This window comes from Hypanus sabinus, chromosome 11, assembly GCF_030144855.1.
Source record: "Hypanus sabinus isolate sHypSab1 chromosome 11, sHypSab1.hap1, whole genome shotgun sequence".
Classification (NCBI taxonomy): Eukaryota; Metazoa; Chordata; class Chondrichthyes; order Myliobatiformes; family Dasyatidae; genus Hypanus; species Hypanus sabinus.
This window is the reverse complement of record NC_082716.1, coordinates 35859537-35882262: the sequence shown is the minus strand read 5'-3', so window position 1 is coordinate 35882262 and position 22726 is coordinate 35859537. Positions and strand designations below refer to the sequence as shown.

The following is a 22726-nucleotide window of genomic DNA, read 5'->3' as shown; positions in this document are numbered from 1 at the left end:
GTAAGTTATAAATATCGAGAACATGAGATGAAGAGTCCTTGAAAGTAAGTCCAGAGGTTGTGGGAATATTTCAAAGATGGGGCAAGTGAAGTTGAGTGCAGTTATCCCCTCCGGTTCAAGGGCCTGATGGCTGATAGTTAATCAATCTTCATAAACCTGGTGGTGCAAATCCTGAGGCTCCTGTACCTTCTTCCTGATGCCAACAGAGAGAAGAAAGCATGGCCCGGGTGGTGTGGGTCCCTGATGATAGATGCTGCTTTCCTTTGACAATACTTCATGTAGATGTGCTCAATGGTGGGGAGGTTCTTTACCCAGATTGACTGGGCAGAATGCAGCAAATTGATATAATCTCCACGACACTTCTGCAGAGATTTGTCAAGGCTTTAGATGTCATACAGAATCTCTGCAAACTCCTAGGAAAATAGAGCCACTGTCGCGCTTTCTTCGTAATTGTACTTACGTGCTGGGCCCAGGGCAGGTAATCTGAAATGGTAATGATGAGGAGTTTAACGTTACTGACCCTCTCCACCTCTGATCCTCCAACGTGGACTGGCTCATGGACCTCTGGTTTCCTCCCCTGATGTCAGAGTCCATGAGCCAGTAAGTACATAGAGGTGAGAAAATAAGAGGTGGTAAAACCAGTTGCTCTTGGCTGAGGCTTGACAGAGTGCTTTTTACACCGTGTGTTTCAGTGAATACTTATACTCGGTGGCTACTGTATTAGATATAGAAAGGGCACACATGGTGTAACATTAAACTTGTCTGTCCTTCAAAGTGACAATCGGTATGTGGATCCAGAACTCAACCACTGGGAAGGAGAAGCTAATTCGAACAACATGCAAAGAATGCCAACCCCCAGGGTAATATCTTATGATGATTCAAACCACAGAATCACTTAGCACAAAATCATCTTCAGAGTTCCAGGTCTTAGCTCAGTTGGGAAAATTTACTAAAAACAGCCTGCACAAACTGGGGTGATAACCCATCAGCAGACACAGTTTCGTATGCATTTCACCTGTATTTGAGTTGCTGCAAATCCTTCCACAAGTTCCACAATATGTTATAGGAGTGCACCGTGTGCAAATTTTATTTGCTGCAATTAGCAATTGAGAAGCTGCAAATGTTTGCTAAAAATAGAAACTGTCGCTTAACAAAATACAGCATCTGGAAAAGACAATTGGCAATCCTCATTGATTCCAAATTTTCCAATGAACATCATTTGTATTTTGAGGGTGAATCGATGCAGCCAATATAATTGGCCACAGGGTAAACAGAATATTCAGATTCTACAGAAGAAGGCGCAATTGCTGACAGAATCACAATAATCTGCTTGTTCAGCCTCCGGTCTTGCCTCTATTACACAGTCGGTGGAAACCTTGCCAGGTCTGAACACAGTGCGAAGGAAAGGAATGTGCCTACAGCTGGCACTCCTGATGCCAGATGATCATTATCGCATATACAGTGCACAGCAGGGAATAAACATAAATGTACTCATCAGATGAGGATTAAAGCATTCTTTCTTCTTTTTGTCTCATTAGGTCATACTGAGAACTCCCTCCAGGTCAGAAGAGGCACTACCCTGGCAGAGTTTGGAATTACTGGTACCTCCGGCTGCCAAGCGTGATTTTTATCTAATAAGACTGCAATTTCTACTGAATAAATCAAACATCTCAATCTGCATTGCAATGGGTCTTATGACCTTGCAGAGTGGAGGGAGAATTCATTTGTTGCCAAGAATTCACATCAAAATGAAATAGGAAATTTGGCTTAAACTCTCCAGCTTGGAACCATTACAGCTTAAGAAATCTTTTATTTATGAGCAGAGCTGGACAAGAAATTTTGAAAAAGAGTACTATTGAAGAACACAAATATTACATAGCATACATTAAGGAATTAACATAAGTACAGTCTATAGACTGACTGGTTTCCTTTGAGTTATAATCTTAACAAGCAATGATACTTGCCTACCAAAAAAAGTCATGAAATATGCTCATTGACACCAAATATTTAAACCCATCTGCACTGTCACTATAAAAACACATAGTACCTACATCTTTAAAAAGGTCTAGCTTGATGTGGAATCTATTGTATGAGGCAGAAGGCAAACATAAATTGACCTATTCTTCTTTTGATCTCTAAACAATAAGGACATTAAAAGCAAATCTTTGTATAAATCTCAGCATCACTTTCAGAAATAATTTGCTTCTCAATGGTGACCAATTGCTCTGCTCTCATTGCTGTGTCAACAGATTCACTTAATGTATTTCCTTTTGCCTTGTCCCATTGTGATGATGCCACAAGACATTTTTGGTCAATGGCCTGCAGTGAACGAGTAAGTGTCTGTTAATTGCAGATGTACCTTCTGTGATGTCTGATGAATGTTCTCCAGTCTAACAACCTGCATGTCCTTATCAAATCACAATTAAAAATGCTTCAAAAAATTGCAAGGCAGTTTCTTGAGCAGAACTGAGTATGAATTACGGCAAAAGTATTCAGTCATCCCTGGAAGTAACTGAAAGATATACATATGCTCCAACCCAAAGATACTAGAACCTTCAATAGCAAACCAGATTGGCCAGTTCAACATTGTACTCCCCTCTAAGAGAATCAAGCTGTAATTCTCGCCAATGCAGATGCAGTCATAATAAGTTTCTGTCAGGCCAGAGACAGAAGTGGAGGAAATGGGGCAAAAGGATTAGCCATGCCTGAATATCCAATTTAAACTCAGAGCAGGCTTCATTCTGGGGCAACGCATTTCTTGGAGGGAAAGCAAATGAAGACACTATGAACCAGACTGAGGCAGCAGAATTTAAAAACTCTTTTCAAATGTGTGCCACTTTAGGCTTATTTGGCCAATCAACAGGGTGTTGATGAATTATTATAGAATAAGAGATCTGGCTTTTTTGTTCTATTTCAAAGTAAACTGAAAGACTACAAAGCAGAGAATCATTGAAGTTCACATGTGCACGTGTATTAGAATTTAGTTGCCCTGTAGTATTAGAGAGAGAAAAAACACATAGTTAATACCAGGTCATTGACTACATGAATAAAATAACTAAACTCAGTAGCACAGAGATCCATGCAGTTTCTTTAAATTTAACTGCCATCTGGATTTTAACATCATGTGATTTTATTGGTTTATACACTGCAGACAGCACAGATAAGAGCTGATTTACAGAGCATGAAGACAAAAGAAGACTTGACAATCATTTATTGGTCTTTTCTGATTAGCAAACAGATAGAACTTTTCTAGCTGAACCTAGTGAGGCAGGAAACACATATGGTAGAAAAAATGTATTCAGTAGTTAAATGGTACCTCTCTGAGAGAAATGTTCCCTAAAGTAAAATAAATGAGGTTGACCTTTTTCTTGTAAAATATGGTCCAATATGTCTTGCTTTCAAATAATTTAGAAAAATTAATCAAACCACAGTTACTGTCATCTGCAAACAAGCTGAAGCCTGACTCATTCAAGTGACTTCATAGGATATGCAGGATGTCTAACGATAGAAATAAGATCCAGAATGATAATCTTTACACTTGGCAAAATGCAAAGTTACCGAAGAAACAGAGATACCAATGCGGTGATTAATAAATGCTCAGGTTTACTTTTCACTCTGTAATCACTGAGATAAATGGCTGCTAGGCAACCATTCAAATTTTTGCTAGGCACATTTGTTGGTTGAAATGCCCCGGATAAGGTACCGAATGCATTCTTGCAACAGCTGGATCTATCAACGGTTTATTTTTAATAATAGCTTGGGGAGACTTCTACAGAAGACAGAACATACAAAAAAAAATGAAGTGTTTAATTATAAATCCCCACGCTGCATTGAGCAGATAAGAGAAAACTGTTCCCCCAGCCTTTGCATTGAATCTTTACCAAGGAGTACAGGTACTGCAGCTGATATTTCACAGGTGGAATCATTTTGAAAAAAAATAAGAAGCTGACAAGATTTGAAGCATCAGTTATTCTTTTCCCTGGCATCATGAAAACTCACTGTCAGAAGAAAAGTAATTTTTCTCACAGCAATGCTAATGCAGCTAAAACTGCAAAAGATGATGTATACCAACAACTGGCAACAATTCGTCAAGAAAAAGGGTGGGGCTCTTCCCGAATTTTTGTGATGATGCTTATCTTGCCTCATTGGAAGGACGCTTACTTAGGTTTTCAGAAGACCTTTGACAAAGTACCAACTTGTCAACTTTTCATGTTGTATGTAAATAATATGCATGACAGAATTGATGGCTTTGAGGCCAAGTCTGTAGATGATGTGAAGATAGGTGGAGGGCCTAGTAGTGTTGAGGAAGCAGGGAGTCTGCAGAAGGACTTAAGACAGATTATGAGAATGGGCAAAGAAGTGGCAATGGAATATAGTGCAGGGAAGTGTATGGTCATGCACTTTGGTAGAAGGAATTTTCCAAACAGGGAGAACATTTTTTTAAAAAGTAGAGGTGTGCAAAGGGATGTGAGAGTACTTGCACAGGATTCCCTAAAGGTTAACTTGCCATGTGAGTTAGTGTTAAGATTAGAGATAGATAGATAGATAGATAGATAGATAGATAGATAGATAGATAGATAGATAGATCGATCCTAAGACACAGGAGCAGAATTAGGCCATTCAGCCCAATGAGTTCGCTCCACCATTCCATCATGGCTGATCTGGATCCCACTCAGCCCCATACACCTGCCTTCTCGCCGTATCTTTTGATGCCCTGACTGATCAGGAAACTATCAACTTCCGCCTCAACTATACCCATGTACTTGGCCTCCACCGCAGTCTGTGGCAGAGCATTCCACACATTCACCACTCTTTGGCTAAAAAAATTTTTCCTTACCTCTGTTCTAAAAGATCGCCCCTCAACTTTGGGGCTGTGCCCTCTAGATCTGGATCTCCCCACCATAGGAGACATCGTCTCCACATCCACCCTATCTTATCCTTTCAACATTCAATGAGATCCCCATGTATTCTTCTAAATTCCAGTGAGTACAGGCACAAAGCTGCCAAATGCCCATCATATGTTAACCCCTACATTCCCGGAATCATTCTCGTGAATCTCCACCCTTCTTCCTCCAATGACAACACATCCTTTCTGAGATATGGGGCCCAAAACTGTTGACAATACTCCAAGTGCAGCCTAACAAGTGTCTTATAAAGCCTCAGCATTATCTCCTTGCTTTCATATTCTACTCCCCTTGAAGTGAATGCCAACATTGCATTTGCCTCCTTTACCACTAGCTCAACCTGTAAATTAACATTCTGGGAGTCTTGCATGAGTTCCTCTGCACCTCTGATGTTTGAACCTTTCCCCCCATTGAGATAACAGTCTGCACTATTGTTCCTTTCAGCAAAATCATCATACATTTCACAACTTACACCTGCCACTTTTAAGTCCAGGGTATACAGGAAGGAAGCCAATACAAAGTCAAATACAATGTTAGCATTGATCTTGAGAGGACTATAATATAAAAGCAAAGATGTAATGCTGAGGCTTTATAAGGCATTGGTCAGCCCGCACTTGGAGTATTGTGAGTAGTTTTGCTTCCAAATTTCAAAGTACAGTTATTACCAAAGTATGTATACATTATACAGCCTTGTAAATTTACGGGCAGCCACAAAACAAGAACACATTAAAATAAAAAAAACCAACAAACACCCATTGTGCATAGAGAGATAGAAAAACAAATTGTATAAATAAATGTAAGTAAGCAAATAGCATTTAGAAGGAAAGTCAGTTCTCAGACACAGGGCCCAGAAACAGAGATGAGAAGGAATTGCTTTAGCCAGAGGGTGGTGAATCTGTGGAATTCATTACTGCAGATGGCTGTAGTGCCCAACGTTGGGCCTATTCCAAGTGGAGGTTGATAGGTTCTTGGTTAGTCAGGGCATCAAACTTTATGGGGAGAAGGCAGGTGGATAGAGTTGAGAGAGAGATAATAAATCAGCCATGATGGATTTGCAGAGCAGAGTCAACAGGCCGAATGGAATACTTCTGCTGCTATGTTATGGATTCTGGCAGTTCAATGAAGTTCCTGCTAGATCAAAGTTTCCCAAACATGAGAAAATCTGCCAATGCAGGAAATCCAAAACAATATACACAAAATGCTGGACGAACTCAGCAGGCCAGGCATTATCTTTGGAAATGAGTAGACAGTCAACATTTTGGGCTGAGGTGTCCTGATGGAGGGTCTTGGTCCGAAATGTCGACTGCACTCTTTTCTGTAGATGCTGCCTGGCCTGCTGAGTTCCTCCGGCATTGTGAGTGCGTTGCTTCAAAGTTTCAGTTCACTGGAACACTTTCAAGGACTCCGCAATACATGTTCTCAACATTAATTATTTAATTGTTTATTTATATCTTATTTTTATTTGCACAATTTGTCTCCATGTGAGTCTTTGTTTATGAATAGTTTTCATAAATTCGATGGTATTTCTGATTTTCCTGTGAATGTTTACAACAAACTGAATCTCAAGACAGTAAATGGTGATATATGCCATGTCTATAAAAAGTATACAACCACCACCACCCCACCCCCCGCCACCCGGAAGATCTCATGTTTTATTGTTTTACAACACTGAATCACAATGGATTTAATTTGGCTTTTTGGACACTGATCAACAGAAAAGACTCATGTCAAAGTGAAAAGCAGATCTTTGCAAATTGGTCTGAAGTTGTTACAATTATTGAACACAAAATTATTGATTGCATAATTACCCCCTTCAAGTCAGTATTTAGCATATGCATCTTTGACAGCAATTATAGCCCTGAGTCTGTGTGGATAGGTCTCTATCAGCTTTGCATATCTGGACACTGCAATTTTTCCCCATTCTTCTTTATAAAACTGCTCAAGCTCTGTCAGATTGCATAGGAATCACGAGTGAACAGTTCTTTTCAAGTCCAGCCACAAATTCTCAATTGGATTGAGGTTTGGACTTTGACTTGGCCACTCCAGAACATTAACTTTCTTGTTTTTAAGCCATTTCTGTTTAGCTTTGGCTTTATGCTAGGAATCAGAATCAGGTTTATTATCACCGGCATGTGATGTGAAATTTGTTAACTTAGCAGCAGCGGTTCCATGCAATACATAATCTAGCAGAGAAAATAAAAATAAAAATAATAATAACAACAACAACAACAACATACAAGTAGCCCCTCCATACCAGACAGTGATGCAGCCTATCAGAATGCTCTCCACGTTACAACTATAGAAGGTTTTCAGTCATTGTCTGACTGGAAAACAAATCTTCTCCCAAGTCGCAGTTCTTTTGCAGAATGCATCAGGCTTTCCTTCAGGGTTATCCTGCATTCATTTTACCCTCTACTTCACCATCCTTCCAGGGCCTGCTGCAGTGAAGCATCCCCACAGCATGATGCAGCCACCACCGTGCTTCATGGTAGGAAGTGTGTTTTTTTTTTGATGATGTGTGATGTTTAGAAAGTTCAATATTAGTTTCATCAGACTGTAGAACTGCGTTCTAGCTGACTTCAAAATCTCCCACATGCCTTCTGGCAAACTCTAGCTGAGGTTTCATGTCAGTTTTTTTCAACAGTGGCTTTCTCTTTGCCACTCTCCCATAAAGCTGTGACTGGTGAAGCACCCATCTCAGCCGCTGAAGCTTGTAACTCCTCCAGATCTCTTGGTGACTTCCCTCACTAGTCCCCTTCTTGCACGGTCATTCAGTTTTTGAGGAAGGTGTGTTCTAGGCATATTTACAGCTGTTGCATTGCTTGATGATTGACTTAACTGTACTCTAAGGGATATTCAGTGACTTGGGAATTTTCTTGTATCCATCTCCTGACCTGTGCTTTTCAATAACCTTTTCACAGAGCTGCAAGGAGCATTCTTTTGTCTTCATTGTGTAGTTTTTGCCAGGATACTGACTCACCAGCAGTTGGACCTTCTAGACACAGGCGTATTTTCACTCCAATCAACTGAAGCACCTTGACTGCACACAGTGATATCAATTTAAATAATACACGAGAGAATCTGCAGATGCTGGAAATAAATAAAAACACAAAATGCTGGCAGACCTCAGCAGGCCAGACAGCATCTATGGGAGGAGGTAGCGATGACGTTTCGGGCTGAAGTGAAATAGAAGCCACAACATGTGTACTATGATGTACAATTTTCAAATCAATTTTTTTTTTAAACAGTTTTTCAAAAGCTAGTAAGTCTTCCTGAAATAACACTTCCTTAAAGATGCCTTGAAAAGGATAACAAATTCTCTATGGAGTTGAGGTTAAAACTGAGAAATAGCAAAGAGATCATTTAAGTATTTTATTAATACTAGCTTTATAGTTTCTTTAAACTAAAGAGCTTCAAATGTAAATTACAGACAACATCTACTGAGTGTCTGTAATGTTGGAAGGTTTGCTGTATAAAATTGCCTTGAAGAGGTCTAATCATTTTTGGATAGAGCAGGACAAAGACTCATTCTTTCTGTATATGCAGGTAGATACGATAGGTTAGATACATTCGCAGATCATGCTGTGGAGCCTTTTGGCTTCCTTATTATCACCAGTTCAATATTTTATGTAAAAGCAGGAGAGAACGTTATAACATGAAGAAAAGGCCTTTTAGCTGATCTTAAAAGCAAGGTCACTGAATTACGAAGCTGGAGGAAATCAAGATGGGATAAGAGAAATAACATTGAGTAAACAAGTTGTTAACAGGCATATTTTTAAATCCTAAAGTAAATACTGAGCTCGGCGATTCACTTCTATGTATATCAATATAATCGATTGTGTATTGAAATTACTGGCCATGAACTTGACAGAATTTGTCCAATTTTTTGAAAATATACAATTCAAAATCTCAATAATAAACCAGTACAAGTTCTGATTCCTAATTGTGAATGCAACTTTAATATTCTAAACATAAATTATTAATAAAATTTATCCATAAACATTACCCAGACACTGTTAGTATACAGCAGGGATCTATTCTGGGAACTCCATTCTTTGTGAAGTTTATGAAGGACTTGGATGAGGAAATGCAGGGTGGTTGTGTTCATAAGTTTGCAAATAACATGAAGGTTGCAGGTGATTTGGATAATGTAGAAGGTTGTCGCAGGTTACATAAGGATATAGAAAGGAAGCAGGGTTGGTCAGAGAAATGGCAGATGGAGTTAAATCTAGAAAAGTGTGAAATGTTTTGCTTTAGAAAATAAAACTTTAAAGTGGATTATAAGGTCAATGACAGGATTCTTAGTAGGAGGAACAGAGGGACTTGAAGTCCAAGTCCTTAGATCCTTCAAAGTTGCCACACAAGGTGATGGGGTGGTTAGGAGGCATATGGCAGTCTGGACTGAATTCAAGAACCATGAGTTTCTTTGGACCACTCTTGACGTACTGTGTTCATTTTCGGTTGCCTCACTGTACAAGTTTTACAGAAGTTGCAAAAAAGATTTACTGGGATGCTGCCTGGATTAGAAAACCTGCCTTATGAGGAAAAATTAGAGATAGGGATTGGACCGGGGCTTTTCTCTTTGGAGGAAATACCAAGGTTAGGATTAGGACTAGCACTTTTCTGTTTGAAGAATGAAAGGCAACTTGATAAGAGTGTATAAGATTCCAAGTGGCATTGGTAGAGCAGCAATGTTTTTCCCAGGGCAGCAATGGTTAATACCAGAGCACATCCATTTGAGGTGAGTGGAGGGAAGTTTAGGGGAGATGTCAGAGGTAGGCCTTCACAGTGTAGTAGGTGTTGAAATGCACTGTTGGGGGTGTGGTGGCAGCTGATACAAGAGGAACAACTAAAAAGCTCTTAGGTATGGACACAAAAAAATAGAGGATTATGGCTGTGTAGGAGGGAAGGGTTGGAGTGATCATGAAGCAGGTTTATATAGTTCGACACAACATTGTGGACTGTTGGGCCTGTACTGTGCTGCATTGGTCAATCCAACTAAGAAATCATTTCATTGATAACTGTGTTCTTTATTGTATCCCTGTTACTACTACGTCCCCCCACTTGTCTCTGGAAACAGACGTCTCCAAAATAGGAAAATGGTACAATCATAAAATCATTCTTGGACATTCAGCATGAGCCCAGCAGGTATGTTAAACATCCAACTTTTGACTATGGAGAAACTACTCACCTCCAGTAGGGACCTTGTCAAAGCTATGTAGCGATGTAGCACTGTAGTTAGCACTGTAGTATGTAGTATGTAGTATGTAGCACTGTAGTTAGCCACATCCTTCCTGCCATGTACTGTTACTTTCTATGCCAATGTTTTCATTGCCAATACATAATACCATTTCCAAACTTTTCAACTAGTGAACATGGCCTTTTATTACTCGCAACTATCGTTTTGATTTCCCTTTTCAGTTAACTACTGTAGTATACAATAAAAGTTTTTGCCTGACCCATAGTTTTTCACACTTTTAAGCATCAAACATGAGGTTCTGCTGATACTAGAAATCTTGAGTTACAAACACAAAACACTGAGCAGGTCTCGGGCTGAAATGTCATTTGTTTATTTCCCCCCCATGAGTCCCGATAAAGGATCTCAGCTCGAAACGTGAACTGCTGTCCGACCGGCGGACTTGTTGGCACTTGTGGGCTGCCCCCATTTATCCTTGACTGTGTTGGTTGTTGATGCAAACAGCGTAATTCACTGTATATCTCAATGTACTTGTGACAAATAAAGCTTACCTTATCTTCCTCCAACATTTTGTGTGTGTTGTTTCAGCATCTACATCTGTTATTGTATTGGCTTTACATATAGTGTGCCATATTTGACCATTACATGCTCATTAGAAAAATAGAGAGCATGTGCTAGGGAAATTCTAGGCAGTCATTAGAGTAGGTTACATGGTCAGCATAACTCTGTGGGTCAAAGGGCCTGCAATGTGCTGTAAATTTCATTTTTCTATGTTCTATGTACTACCTTAAAAATGTCAAATTTGGATCCATAGGTCAATAAACATTATGAGCAGCACATTCTTCAGAAAAGGCTTTGGGAATTCCACTGCCCAGTTACAATTCTTTCCATGAACAGGTCATTCACTTAGAACATTCATAACTTCAACACTGTGTGTGATAGAATAAAATTTGTGACTGCCTTTCCCAGCACGGCAAGTTCTTTAGCTAATTTGCAACTTCAGGAAAAGTAGCAAGCAACAGGTGAATTACCCCAGAGCTCTCGTTCATCATTTGGCTGTCAGTTACTTACACAGAACTGTAAGAGTTCTGCCAATCAGGAAATATGCCCATAGTTCAGTTAGGTTGTGATGCACGTTGTATGGAAACTTAAAACCAGAGGACAAGGTTAAAAAAAAATCTCCAACAATATAGAGCGAGATCCCTGATTCTGATTAATCCCAGATTTGAATTTAAATGGATATTACAGCAAAATCACTTTGGAGCTGAGGGATTTAAAATACTTATTGTACACTAAATATAGCAGCTCTGTATGTTTTTGAAATTTGTTTTCACTAGCTTTAATAAAACCTAGTACAACTAATCAAAAGTGCAGTGATTTGTTCACAAACTAGTCACCCAGAAACCTTTCTGACTTCAAGGAAAGTAAGCTCATTTCCTGCTAGAGTACTATGAGAAGCAGAATTCAAAGTTCAAAATAAATTCATTATCTCAGTACAGAATGTTACCATATCCAACTCTGAGCTTCATTTTGTTGTGGGCATACACAGTAAATTCAATCCAGTTCACAAATACCCTTCAGGAAAGGTCTCTTGTTAGATCTTTACTTGGCTCCAGTCCTGCATCAAAGTTGTTAATTTACAGCCACTTGTGGTTACTTCAAAATCAGGACACTAAGGATATGCTGTCACTTCTACTTCCGAACAGCAAAGGATTTGTGACAAATGGCAAAAGCAGTGACATCCAAAATGAATTCAAAAATACATTTTCTCAATATGCATATACAGTTTCCTCCCAGTGCTTGCACTTTTCATGAGGTGATTTCACTAAATGGCACAGCACGTAGGTGCTATCACAAGGAAGGCAAGTCCGTGTCTTTAGTTTCTCACAAGCTTAAGCAGGTTCACTGTGTCACAGCTAACCAACTTCTACAGTTCATAAAAACAAAAGATTCTGCAGATGCAGGAAATCCAGAGTAACACACACAAAATGCTGCTGGAAATCAGGAGGTCAAGTAGCATCAATGGCAAGGAATAAAGCAGGGATCGGCAACCTTTTTGCCTCTGTGGGCCGGATCGCATATCAATGAGCAGACAAATGCTATAAAACACTTGAAATATGGGAATTATCCATTTAAATACATCTAGTTATGTATTGCCTCAAAGTAAAGAATAACTCATGCTGGAAAATCATTTGTGCTTAAGGTTGCCTACCCCAGAATAAAGAGTCAAGAACCTTTAAGAGTCCTGATAATGCCTGGCCTGCTAAGTTCCTCCAGCATTTTGTGTGTGTTAAACTTCTACAGATGTACTTTTGAAAGTATTCTGACTGACTGCCTGGTATGACAAACTGAATGCAAACAAATGCAAAAAGCTGCAGGGTAGTGGATTTAGTCCAATACAACACCAACTACCTCTGGGAGTATCTCTACAAGGTACTGCCTCAAGAAGCAAGCATCTGTCGTCAGTGGTCCTCACCACCTGGCCAAAGCCATCTTCTTGTAACCATCATCCAGCAGGAGACACAGAAGCCTTCAGTCCCACACCACCAGGTTCAGGAACAACTACTTCCCTATAACTTTGATTATTTGAACCAAACGGTACCACCCTAATCACAACCTCAGTATCGGAATGCAGCAACATTATGACCACTTTGTACTACAATGGACTTTGCTTTATTTTGTTCTGTGTTCTTCCTTATATAATTTTATATAATTTGTACAGTTAATTTATGCAGTTCTCCTGAATGTTGTGTATCTGATGCCACGTGCATGTGGTGCTGCTGCACATAAATTTTTCATTGCACCTGTGCGTGCATGAACTTGTGCATATGACAATAAACCTGACTTTGACCATGTGTTCCCAACTTCCAAGCAACATCATTTTAATTGTGCATGGTCAGTCACCTCCATTTAAAATGAAATCATTACTTTTTAAGCCCTGGATAATCATTCTGTGATGCAGTGTATGGGCAGAGTTGGGGAAGACAGAAACTGTTTATATATCTCCAGGGTAGAATTTCACAGCCAAAGAAATACTGTGGAAATGCACTTGTTTTTGTACAAGGGGAAAATTAGGTGTACATTTGCACATAAGAAAATTCCACAGATGTGACTGAGGACAAACGAATATGCAAAAGTTGCTAGATTAATTGGCCACTGAACATTGCCTCGGAGGTAGGTGAATGTTAGAATCTGGAGTGACGAATGGAAATATGTTGAGAATAAAACTGGTTTAACATAGGGAGTGTATATGTGTATAGGTACCAGACATTTCTGTACGACAATGTGCAGGTCTAGAATTTCATCGAAGATTGCGGAGGTAAACTTCCACAGAGGTTTTATCAGTCTTCCTCGATTGAAGCGCCAGATTGCACGATGGCGGTGCGACGCAGCGCGCAGCGGCCACTTTGAAATGAATATCTGTAATCTGTCAAGTAGGATGCCGTGTTCAATCCTGATTGGATGGAGACGGGCGGGTGAAGCACGGAGGAACATCTGGTGAAACTTTTGAAATGCCTGTTTCGCTGCCGCTGCTACTGTGCGATCGGAAAATTCTTCAGGAGGAAGGCCCCAAATCCTCGGATTTGCCTGTTGCTTGGCGGCCGATGCCGGGGTCAAAACGCTCGGCAGAGATGGTGCTCGGTGTCAGAGGGCTGGTCAGAGGCTCCCAGAGTGCTGTATCAGCAAGCTGCGGCGTTGGAGGTTCATGGCAGGAAGAGTTTTTCTTCCTTATACCATCTGCATGAGATGATGGGCTGTCGGGACTTTGAGACTCTCTTTTAAACCGTGCCATGGACTGCTCTTTATCAGATTACTGTATTGACTTGCACTGTTGAAACAATGTGTTATAATTATGTGGTCTTTGTCAGTTAGTCTTTTATCAATTATGGTATTGTCTGCACTGTTGACTATATGTTAACTATAACTATATGTAACTATGTGGTTTTGTGTATGTCTTGTAGCTTTAGTTTTGTCTGATGGGTCTGTAATTCCTTTCTGGGGAACGCACTAAGATGGTAGCACAAAATCAATACACAGCAGCTTCTCTGGACTCTGGATTGGGGATTACCAAATGTTATGTGGCTTTTCTTGTGTGGTCTGTTTTGTGCTTTTTTGTGATATCATTCCGGAGAACGTTGTCTCATTTTTAATTGCATTGTATTTGTGGTTTAGAAATGACAATAAACTGAATCTGAGTAGCTTCAATCGAGGAAGCTACTCCAAAATGCTACATCACTTCAGAGGTTTGGAAAGTCTCTTCTGGTATAAAGCAGACGAACAGAAGAATGCTGATGAAAATGGACAATAATGGGAAAAAAAAGAAGGTCAATAGCTGGCTTGGGCTCAGTGGGCAAAAGGGTCTGTTTCTAAGCTGTATCTCTCGGTAACCTTGCAGGCAGCATAACCCTACACACTGATTCAGATGTCACAGCCAAAGTGACACAAAGGGCCTGCATCTGACTGAAGCTCCATCTTCAGATATAAAGCTAAATCAGGGGTTCAAGTGGCTCTTTAAATGACTTTGCAAATTCAATTGCATTATTCAAAGATGCCAAGGCATTCTGAAATGTATCGACTGATATTGCTTGTTCAATTACTATCATCAAATACTTTTCCATCTGGCTTGCTGTTCTGGCAACCTTGACATATAGAAATGAGCTGCTGTTTATCTACTGATGAATAACAAGACCGACTGCACTTTACAAGCAATGGCTGTAATGTATCCCGGAACTGACCATGTGTAAGAATATCAAAGCCTTCATTGTAACTCATCACTGCCCAATAAACAGACTCAGCAACTTACTTCATAACACATACTTTGAGAAACTTACAGAAAAGCCGAATATGAGTGGCATTAAAATGAAGATTTAAAATAGATATTGATCAACGGGGACTATTATAATCACCTCCTGTGCTCCTTTGTGGCATCAGTTGGATTTTGCAGGTAAATGCCAGCAAGTCCAGTACTTTCACAAATGCACAAACTTGGAGTATCTGAACGTAGCTGCATCTTCTGATGCTCAGCCACAGGACCCCATTGAACCCAGTGGAGAAAACTCTGCTGAGGTTTGCAACACAAGTACTGGGAGGAAGAAAAACCCATCTCTCGGATCATCTGCCAGGTACAAATACCATCAGATCACTGATTTCAGCAGTACTGTAGAACAAAGCAGAAGAATACAAGTAGGAAAGTAGTTTTTTCAAAAAAACAAGTCATTTTGATTTTGTGGTAAATATGTTAGCAACTTGTCATTTCTTTACTTATTTTATTTATTTTCAGTATTTCTAAAACTATTGACAGATGGTACCTGCTGAGGAAGATTTTTTTTTAAGAGGGGTTCAGGCACAGCACCTCCTCGGGATATAGTTCAAGGCTCAGGTGCTGTTTCGGCCTCAGCCGGGTTAATACGACTGTGAACAGAGAACGTAGGCCACAGACGAGGGATAGTAAAATCCAGTTCAATTAGTAACACCTATTCAGTAAAGTATTATTGAAGTCTGGCTAAATTTTTTTTTAATACTTTATGTCCAAGACAAACAATGGGAACTGGTTGCACTTAAGGAGCCATATAATTGCCAGCCCAATATAGAAAATTGACAGAATATTAATAGGTGCTCACTGTTGAAATGTCACTTTTCTTTACCAGTGCTTCATCTTTCCTTCCATGCACAAGTTTGGAAAAGACTTCCTACCTCAACTTGTGAAGAAAAAACTGCAAATACTTCACAGTTGCAAATAATTCCCAAATTTCCAGAATTAAATATTTAAGTTCCTTGGGAATTTATTTGGAAGTTCCCTCAAATAGCCACAGTATCTCTAGACTTTACACTGACCTTCCCAAGTTCCAGCAGGCAATTAGGAAATATTCAGATGAGACCGCTGCATAGCATTACAACGGAACTGTGTGGCAAGTTACAGCTCAGCTACCATCTGCAAATTTGCCAATGACACCATATCACTGTTGGCAGAAACTCAGAAGGTGACAAGGAGGTGTACAGGAGTGAGGTCGCTTGGCTGGTTGAGTAGTATTGCAGCAACAAGCTCACACTCAACATCAGCAAAACCAAGGAAATGATTTTGGACTTCAGGAAGGAGAAGTCAACAGAACTACACCAGTCCTCATTGACAGGTCAGGGGTGGAAAGAGGGAGCAACTTCAAGTTGTTGGGCACCAGTGTCCAGGAAGATACACCTTGGACCTAACACACTGAAGCAATCATAATAATTACACAACAGTAGCTCTGCTTCATTGGGAGTTTGAAGAGATTTGACATGCCACCAAAAAACCGAGCAAACCTCTACAGATGCATGGTTGTCAGCATTCTGACTGTGTGGAGGATCCAATGCAAAGGATCAGGAGGCTGCAGAGGGTTGTAGACTCAGCCAACTCCATGACAGGTACAACCCTCCCCACCAGTGAGAACATCTTCAAGAGTCAGTTCCTCAAGAAGGTAGCATCCATCATTAAGGACCCACACCATGCCCTCTTCTTGTCACTACCATCAGAGAGGAGGTACAAGAACCTGAAGCCCCACACTCAAGCTCTAAGGAATAGCTTCTTCTCTTTGCCAATCAGAATTCTGAATGGCCATGAATGCATGATCACTACCTCATTATTCCTCTTTCACATTATTTACTTATTTTTGTAACTTTCAGTAATTTACGTCTTGTGCTGTACTGCTGTGCAAAATAACAAATTTCATAACATATCAGTGATAATAACCTTGATTTTAATCATTAGAATCAGATGGCTCTAATATTAAAGACTCAAATTAGAATAATTAGAATTAGAGTCCGGTTTATTATCCATCTGCGCACACTGCTCACGTTGAAATATTCTGTCGTTGACACTGGAGAAAAGTTTTCTGGTATTGTCAATCGGACTTTCATGTAACTACTCATGGATTATAAGGGTGATGTGCATATGCTTAGAGATTTTGAGAAATTTTATGTTCCTAAACCTTATAATAATTTAGACACATAGCTCTTTCCGTACAATAATATTTCATCTACCTTAGGTCACACAAAAGGGCAGACTTATCTCTGATGAGTCATGAAGGATTAGCAATTTTCTTTTTCCGTTTTGAAAAACCAATACTCTGAGTTTGTTGAGTTGGTACAAAAAAAGTGATATGGATTTAAAGCTATCCCCTCCTGCAGAAAGTTCTCTCAGAACTTTCCAGAAACACACCACTGGTCTAGAGATGTATAACCTGTAGTTTTGTATGGTTTCTGCATCAAACTGACAAACTGGAAATATCCTCACAATTTTCCTCTTAGATGGTGAAAACAAATGGATCAACACAGGAAAGGATAGTGTGCTCTTTAACAAATTAACTGAATTTGATTATAACTAATGTCGTATGGTTGTATTTATTACTGAGAAACCGCATGGAATAAGCCCTCCCAATCCTTTGAGGAATGCCGCCCAGCAATCCCCAAATTTAATTCTATTTACAATGACCAATTAACCTCAACTAGTATGTCTTTGAACTGGGGGAGGAAACCCATGTGGTCATGAGAAGAATGTACAAACTCCTTGCAGTTAATTATCAACACCACAATAAAGACCAGAATTTTGACACCATAAGGAAGGACCTTGTAAAAACTTATAACACAATTTTCTGAAATTACATTCTTAGCTCGTACACAAACGATGTACCTGCTTCAAACAGAACTGCATGGTTGAGCGCTCACCTGGTTTATGATGTAAATGCCATAGTTGATTTTCTGCCTGCGGAGAATGGGATGCAAGTAATGGAGCCAGAACTTCAAGTGATGTTCCCTGTGCCTGAATGGAATAATGATGGCAACTCGTTGCTTTGCGATACAGTCAGAAGGTGTGTATTTGCCTCCCTCTCGTACATCTGGGTTCTCCCGCTGAACTCTCTCCATCGTCATCAGCGAGCTGAACTCTATCAACAGTCTTCCAACTGCAATAAAATTAAAAGAAATGTGTTAATTTTTCATGCAAAAATATCAATTGTTTCTCTTTCATTTGGAAATCCAAGACAGACAGTAAATTAGTAACCACATAAGAAGCTCATCGAACCTATACATTTTCTCCTATTAGAACAATGTAGTAGCAAAAGATAAATTCATTATATTACTTTATTACATGAATATGCTTTCAGCTATAAGGAGATGTGGACTTTTAAGTACTTTAGGCCTCCCTGGGCTCTCCAAAGTATCTGCTCCCCTCCAATTAGACACTTACAGCATAATATAGACTCTTTGGCCCATAATGCAATGCTGACCATGTAATCTACTCTAGAAACTGCCTAGAACTTCCCCAGCGCATAGCCCTTCTAAGCTCCGTGTACCTATCTAACAGTCTCTTAAAAGACCCTATTGTATCCGCCTGCACCACTGTTGCTAGTGGTGCATTCCATGCACCCACCATTCCGTGTGAAAAACTTACCCGACAACCCCTCAGTACCTACCTCCATGCACCTTAAAACTATGCCTCCTTGTGTCAGCCACCTCAGCCCTGCAAAAAAGCCTCTGGCTATCCACACGATCAATGCCTTTCATCATCTTATACACCCCTATTAGGTCACCTCTCATCCTCCGTCGCTCCAAGGGGAAAAGGCCAAGTTAACTCAACCTGTTTTCATAAGGCACACTCTCCAAACCAGGCAACATCCTTGTAAATCTCCTTTGCACTCTCTCTGTAGTATCCACATCCTTCCTGTAGTGAGGTGACCAGAACTGAACACAGTAGTCTGTGGGGTCAGACCAAGGTCCTATGTTGCTGTAACTGTAATTCTAACCTCATGACCACCTATTCATAATTGCTGATGGACATGCATTCCTGTATAAGGGACTCCAGCTGTGGATCTGGTAACATTCACCCTCCTTGGCACCTCCGATACACCATTCCCCCACTTTGCCATCTTGTCAGAACTGACCTGTCAATTATCTGTTGAAATGAGCAGTCAACGGATGCTGCCCGACCTGCTGAGTTCATCCAGCTTGTTTGTACTTGTTGATTTGACCACAGCATCTGCAGTGTACTTTGTGTTTACTGTTAATTATCTGGTTGTCAGTCTTCCTATTTCCATATTTGACATCAAATTTGATAAAGCTGAATATTTTATTTGGTAAAGCTCTAGAAAGCAACATTCAAAGATTTTACCTGTAAAGGTACTAAACAAATACGCTGCTACTGTTGTCATGCTATCTTGCACCATTACTCAGTTGACCTGTTTAATTGTGACAGTACAGTATCCTGGGATATAAATATACATGCAGAGGCAGAGTCATATTCCTATTCCCTGAACTTACTTCTGTTATGAACTACTGAAGGTAATTTTGCATAAATCTTAATAATAGTACAACAAACAACTGGGATCAACATTGCTCATCTGGCCAGTGAGTACGCTACCATTAACAAGTAGTTCTTGGAGATAAAAAGAATCAGAGTTTTCACCTCACTACGTGCCAGTGAAAGTTGTTAATCTCAGCAATGGCGCTGGGAAGCAGTGTTCTGTGCAATTAAATCTCAACTTGAATTGGATGCAGATGTGCTAATTTCCAACTTGATCTGAGCCTGTGGGACCTTCGAACGTGACCCAACCTACGCTCTATAGGCAGGTTTATTTTGGGTAGCCAGTCTCTACTGGGGTGCATTCATATAACTGACAAGGTCAGTTTTGCTTGTGCATCTCTAGCCAGCAATTATAAGGACAGTTCAAACAGAAAACTAGATGAGGGATAGGGTGACCTCTCTTTTGCATGTTGATTCCCGTAACATAGTAAATTTAAGTCACAGGGGAAAACTTCCATATTTACATTTTCTCTAGACATTCCTCCAAATTAAATTTATTTATTTATTTATTCTTCTTCTATATTATGTGTTGGATTGAACTGCTGCTCCTGAGTTAACAAATTTCATGAAATATGCCAGTGATAATAAACCTGATTCTGATTTTGTAAGTGGCATCATGAATACCTAACAGAGGAATAGCAAAGTTAAAGAAGAAGCAGTTCAAATGTAGAGTGCCAACTTAAATTTTGAATGCTGGAATGAATTACATCCAAAATGTCACAGTCAAGATCTACAGTATGCGCCTCATCTGTAAACTCTGTCCCCGTTATGAAGTACTTGGAACATATCCTTTGCTGTGAGTCTACCAAATCTTTAATTCATATTTTATGCAAACATAACAGTATATTCATTATGATGCAAAACTGAAAATAAGGTAGAGAGATGCTATACTCCTGAGGATTAAAGCACTGAGTTTCATTCCTATCACATAAAACAAGAGTATTACATTTGTTCCAAGCCAAACTTTCACAAATTGCATCCTAATTAACTTCCAGTGCACTGACATTTGAGCTCATTCTGAGTACATATATTGTAATGATTTTGTCATCTGGTATGATCTTATGGACACTATATTCAGTTCTATTCTACATTCTGCCAACTGCGTGCAAGGGAGCAAAGCCTCAGAGGGTGCTTGCTGAGCACATTATGCAAATTTTGTAATTAACTCAAATCTGGTTATGTAATTTGTGTCACCAACACAGTAAAATAACTGGAGCTATAGTAATTCCACACATTATTTACTTGCTGTAAATATTTCTGTCAAACATAAATGTTAATTAGAAATCAGTTTACAATGACCCACGACTTATGTTTAAAGCAACAGTTCATGGGAAATTGTAAAACCGACGAATAAAATTTCAAAAACAAGTTAATGTACTTTTATCTCATCCAGACGTATATCAGTACATAGCAAATTAACTGCCTGGATAACAACCAGTGAACATCTGTAGGATTGTTAAAATAAATTCCTGCCTTCCACTATTTTCCACACAAAGATACCTTGGCATCTTTGGCAGATCTATGGAAAAGCTAACATTATATTCCAATTGAAGCCCAGGGAGCAACTCAATTCTTTATTTTCTGTTAAACATACAGAGAATTTGGCATTCCACTGATAACTATGAAAACCTTGCTCCAAGCTGCTTAATCTGAAGATGTCAGGTCAATTCCAGAGCATTCCAGTCATAATTGAGGGCCAGGAAAAATGCCATGCTCACAGATAAGACAGGAAGCAGACTTCGTTCCCATTTCCATCTGGCCAGTGGACATACTGCCACATACACAGCAGGCTGGCTTCCCACATTATTGAAAATGCTCTCAACTGATTGCCGTTGACATGTTTCCTTTCATCAGTCAAGATGTTAGGCACCATTATCCTAAATTTAGCACTAACATACTTAAATAGAATGTAGCAGGGATTATGATAGTTTCTCTAATATTGGCACACTGACCACAATGTCACTTTCCTGCTCTGTGACCCATTTCCATTTGGGAAAGCTGGAAATGAGCTCATCACGATTGCCTTATTTTTCAGTCTCCTCAAAGACAATCCCAAAACCACAGCATTGTTCTCCAGTGCCAAGTATTAATACCCCGTGGGAAATGGACTGGATCAAAGCTGGCTATGTGATTTTACTTTAATTGATATAGGGTATGCATAAAATACGTGCTCATTCTAATCAGCGGGCAGGATAAGTAAAATGTAAACCGACGAGGCATTTTGTGTTCAGTGAGAGAAGAAGAAACCACTTTATTCTTAAGACAATTGCTGCTAACGTATTGCTACAAATTGTATTTTTTAAGCTGACTACTTAAACTATGCATTGTCATGGATTTCTAAGCATACTTGTCTGAGTTTTGTATTGCATTGAACTTGACAGTTGAACCTGAATAAATACTCGAGATGCATTAGAAAAAAGGTCTGAACATATTATTATGAACATATTATACCAGTAATGATGTTGTTTTAATTGCTTGCAGTTAAAATTGGCTGTGAGATGTTCTAGTTGACAATCCTGCAAGCTACAATTACATCTTCCTTTTCTCCATGGACAAGAGTTACGCTTCCTGCAAACCAGCAGGACACTTCCTTAAATGCACTGAGTGAGCTCTGATTACAGCAGTGAGACCAGATTGCTACTTTCACTGAAGATCGGCGGGATAATGTTGCACCCATCCCAATTCAGTGAATCAGGAATAGTCAATGCCAGGGGAGGACAAGTCAGTCAAATCTTCCATGGGCTTTATAATCCTCCTCCAGGGACCACATAGCAAGTTTGGGGATCCCCAGCAACAAGCATCTTTTGCCTCCCCGTATTTAATGCACTCAAGTGCCAGTTTCCTTTGGTATTTAAGCTTGTTATATTTTTCTGCTGACCTTGGCTCTTGCCACTTGTTTTCCATCCTATTAAGTCAGTGCCAGATGTTTTTGTTCCTTAATCTCTACCGAACACAAATAACATTTAAAGAACAGATGTCTATATGAACAGGACACATTGTTAAAGGAAAGCAACAAATGAGCAAACAATCATTACAGCAAAGGTCGGATTCGCTGGGAAGCATGCAAAGGAGATGTCTGAGGATATTCACAAAGTGCTGGTGGAACGCAGCAGGCCAGGCAGCATCTATAGGAAGAAATACAGTTGACGTTTCTGGCCGAGACCCTTTGTCAGGAGATGCTGCCTGGCCTGCTGCATTCCACCAGAATTTTGTGTGTGTTGCTTGAATTTCCTTGTGTTTGTGTCTGAGGATATTGTCAGGAGTAGAAAACTTCAGCTAAGAAAGATTAGATAA

General features: G+C 39.7%; 1 protein-coding gene across 3 annotated transcripts in view; it reads right to left on the bottom strand.

Annotated features, from left to right (window-relative positions):
• Positions 1-22726, bottom strand: part of b4galt2 (UDP-Gal:betaGlcNAc beta 1,4- galactosyltransferase, polypeptide 2) — a 391100-nt gene that overhangs the window by 150845 nt on the left and 217529 nt on the right. For all 3 annotated transcript variants that reach the window (XR_009514727.1, XM_059984119.1, XM_059984120.1), the window contains one exon: positions 17800-18035. Coding sequence is in view for 2 of the 3 variants with exons in the window: in XM_059984119.1 (XP_059840102.1) it covers positions 17800-18035 (236 nt within the window). In the remaining variant the exon portion in view is untranslated. The remainder of the gene's footprint in view (positions 1-17799; positions 18036-22726) is intronic.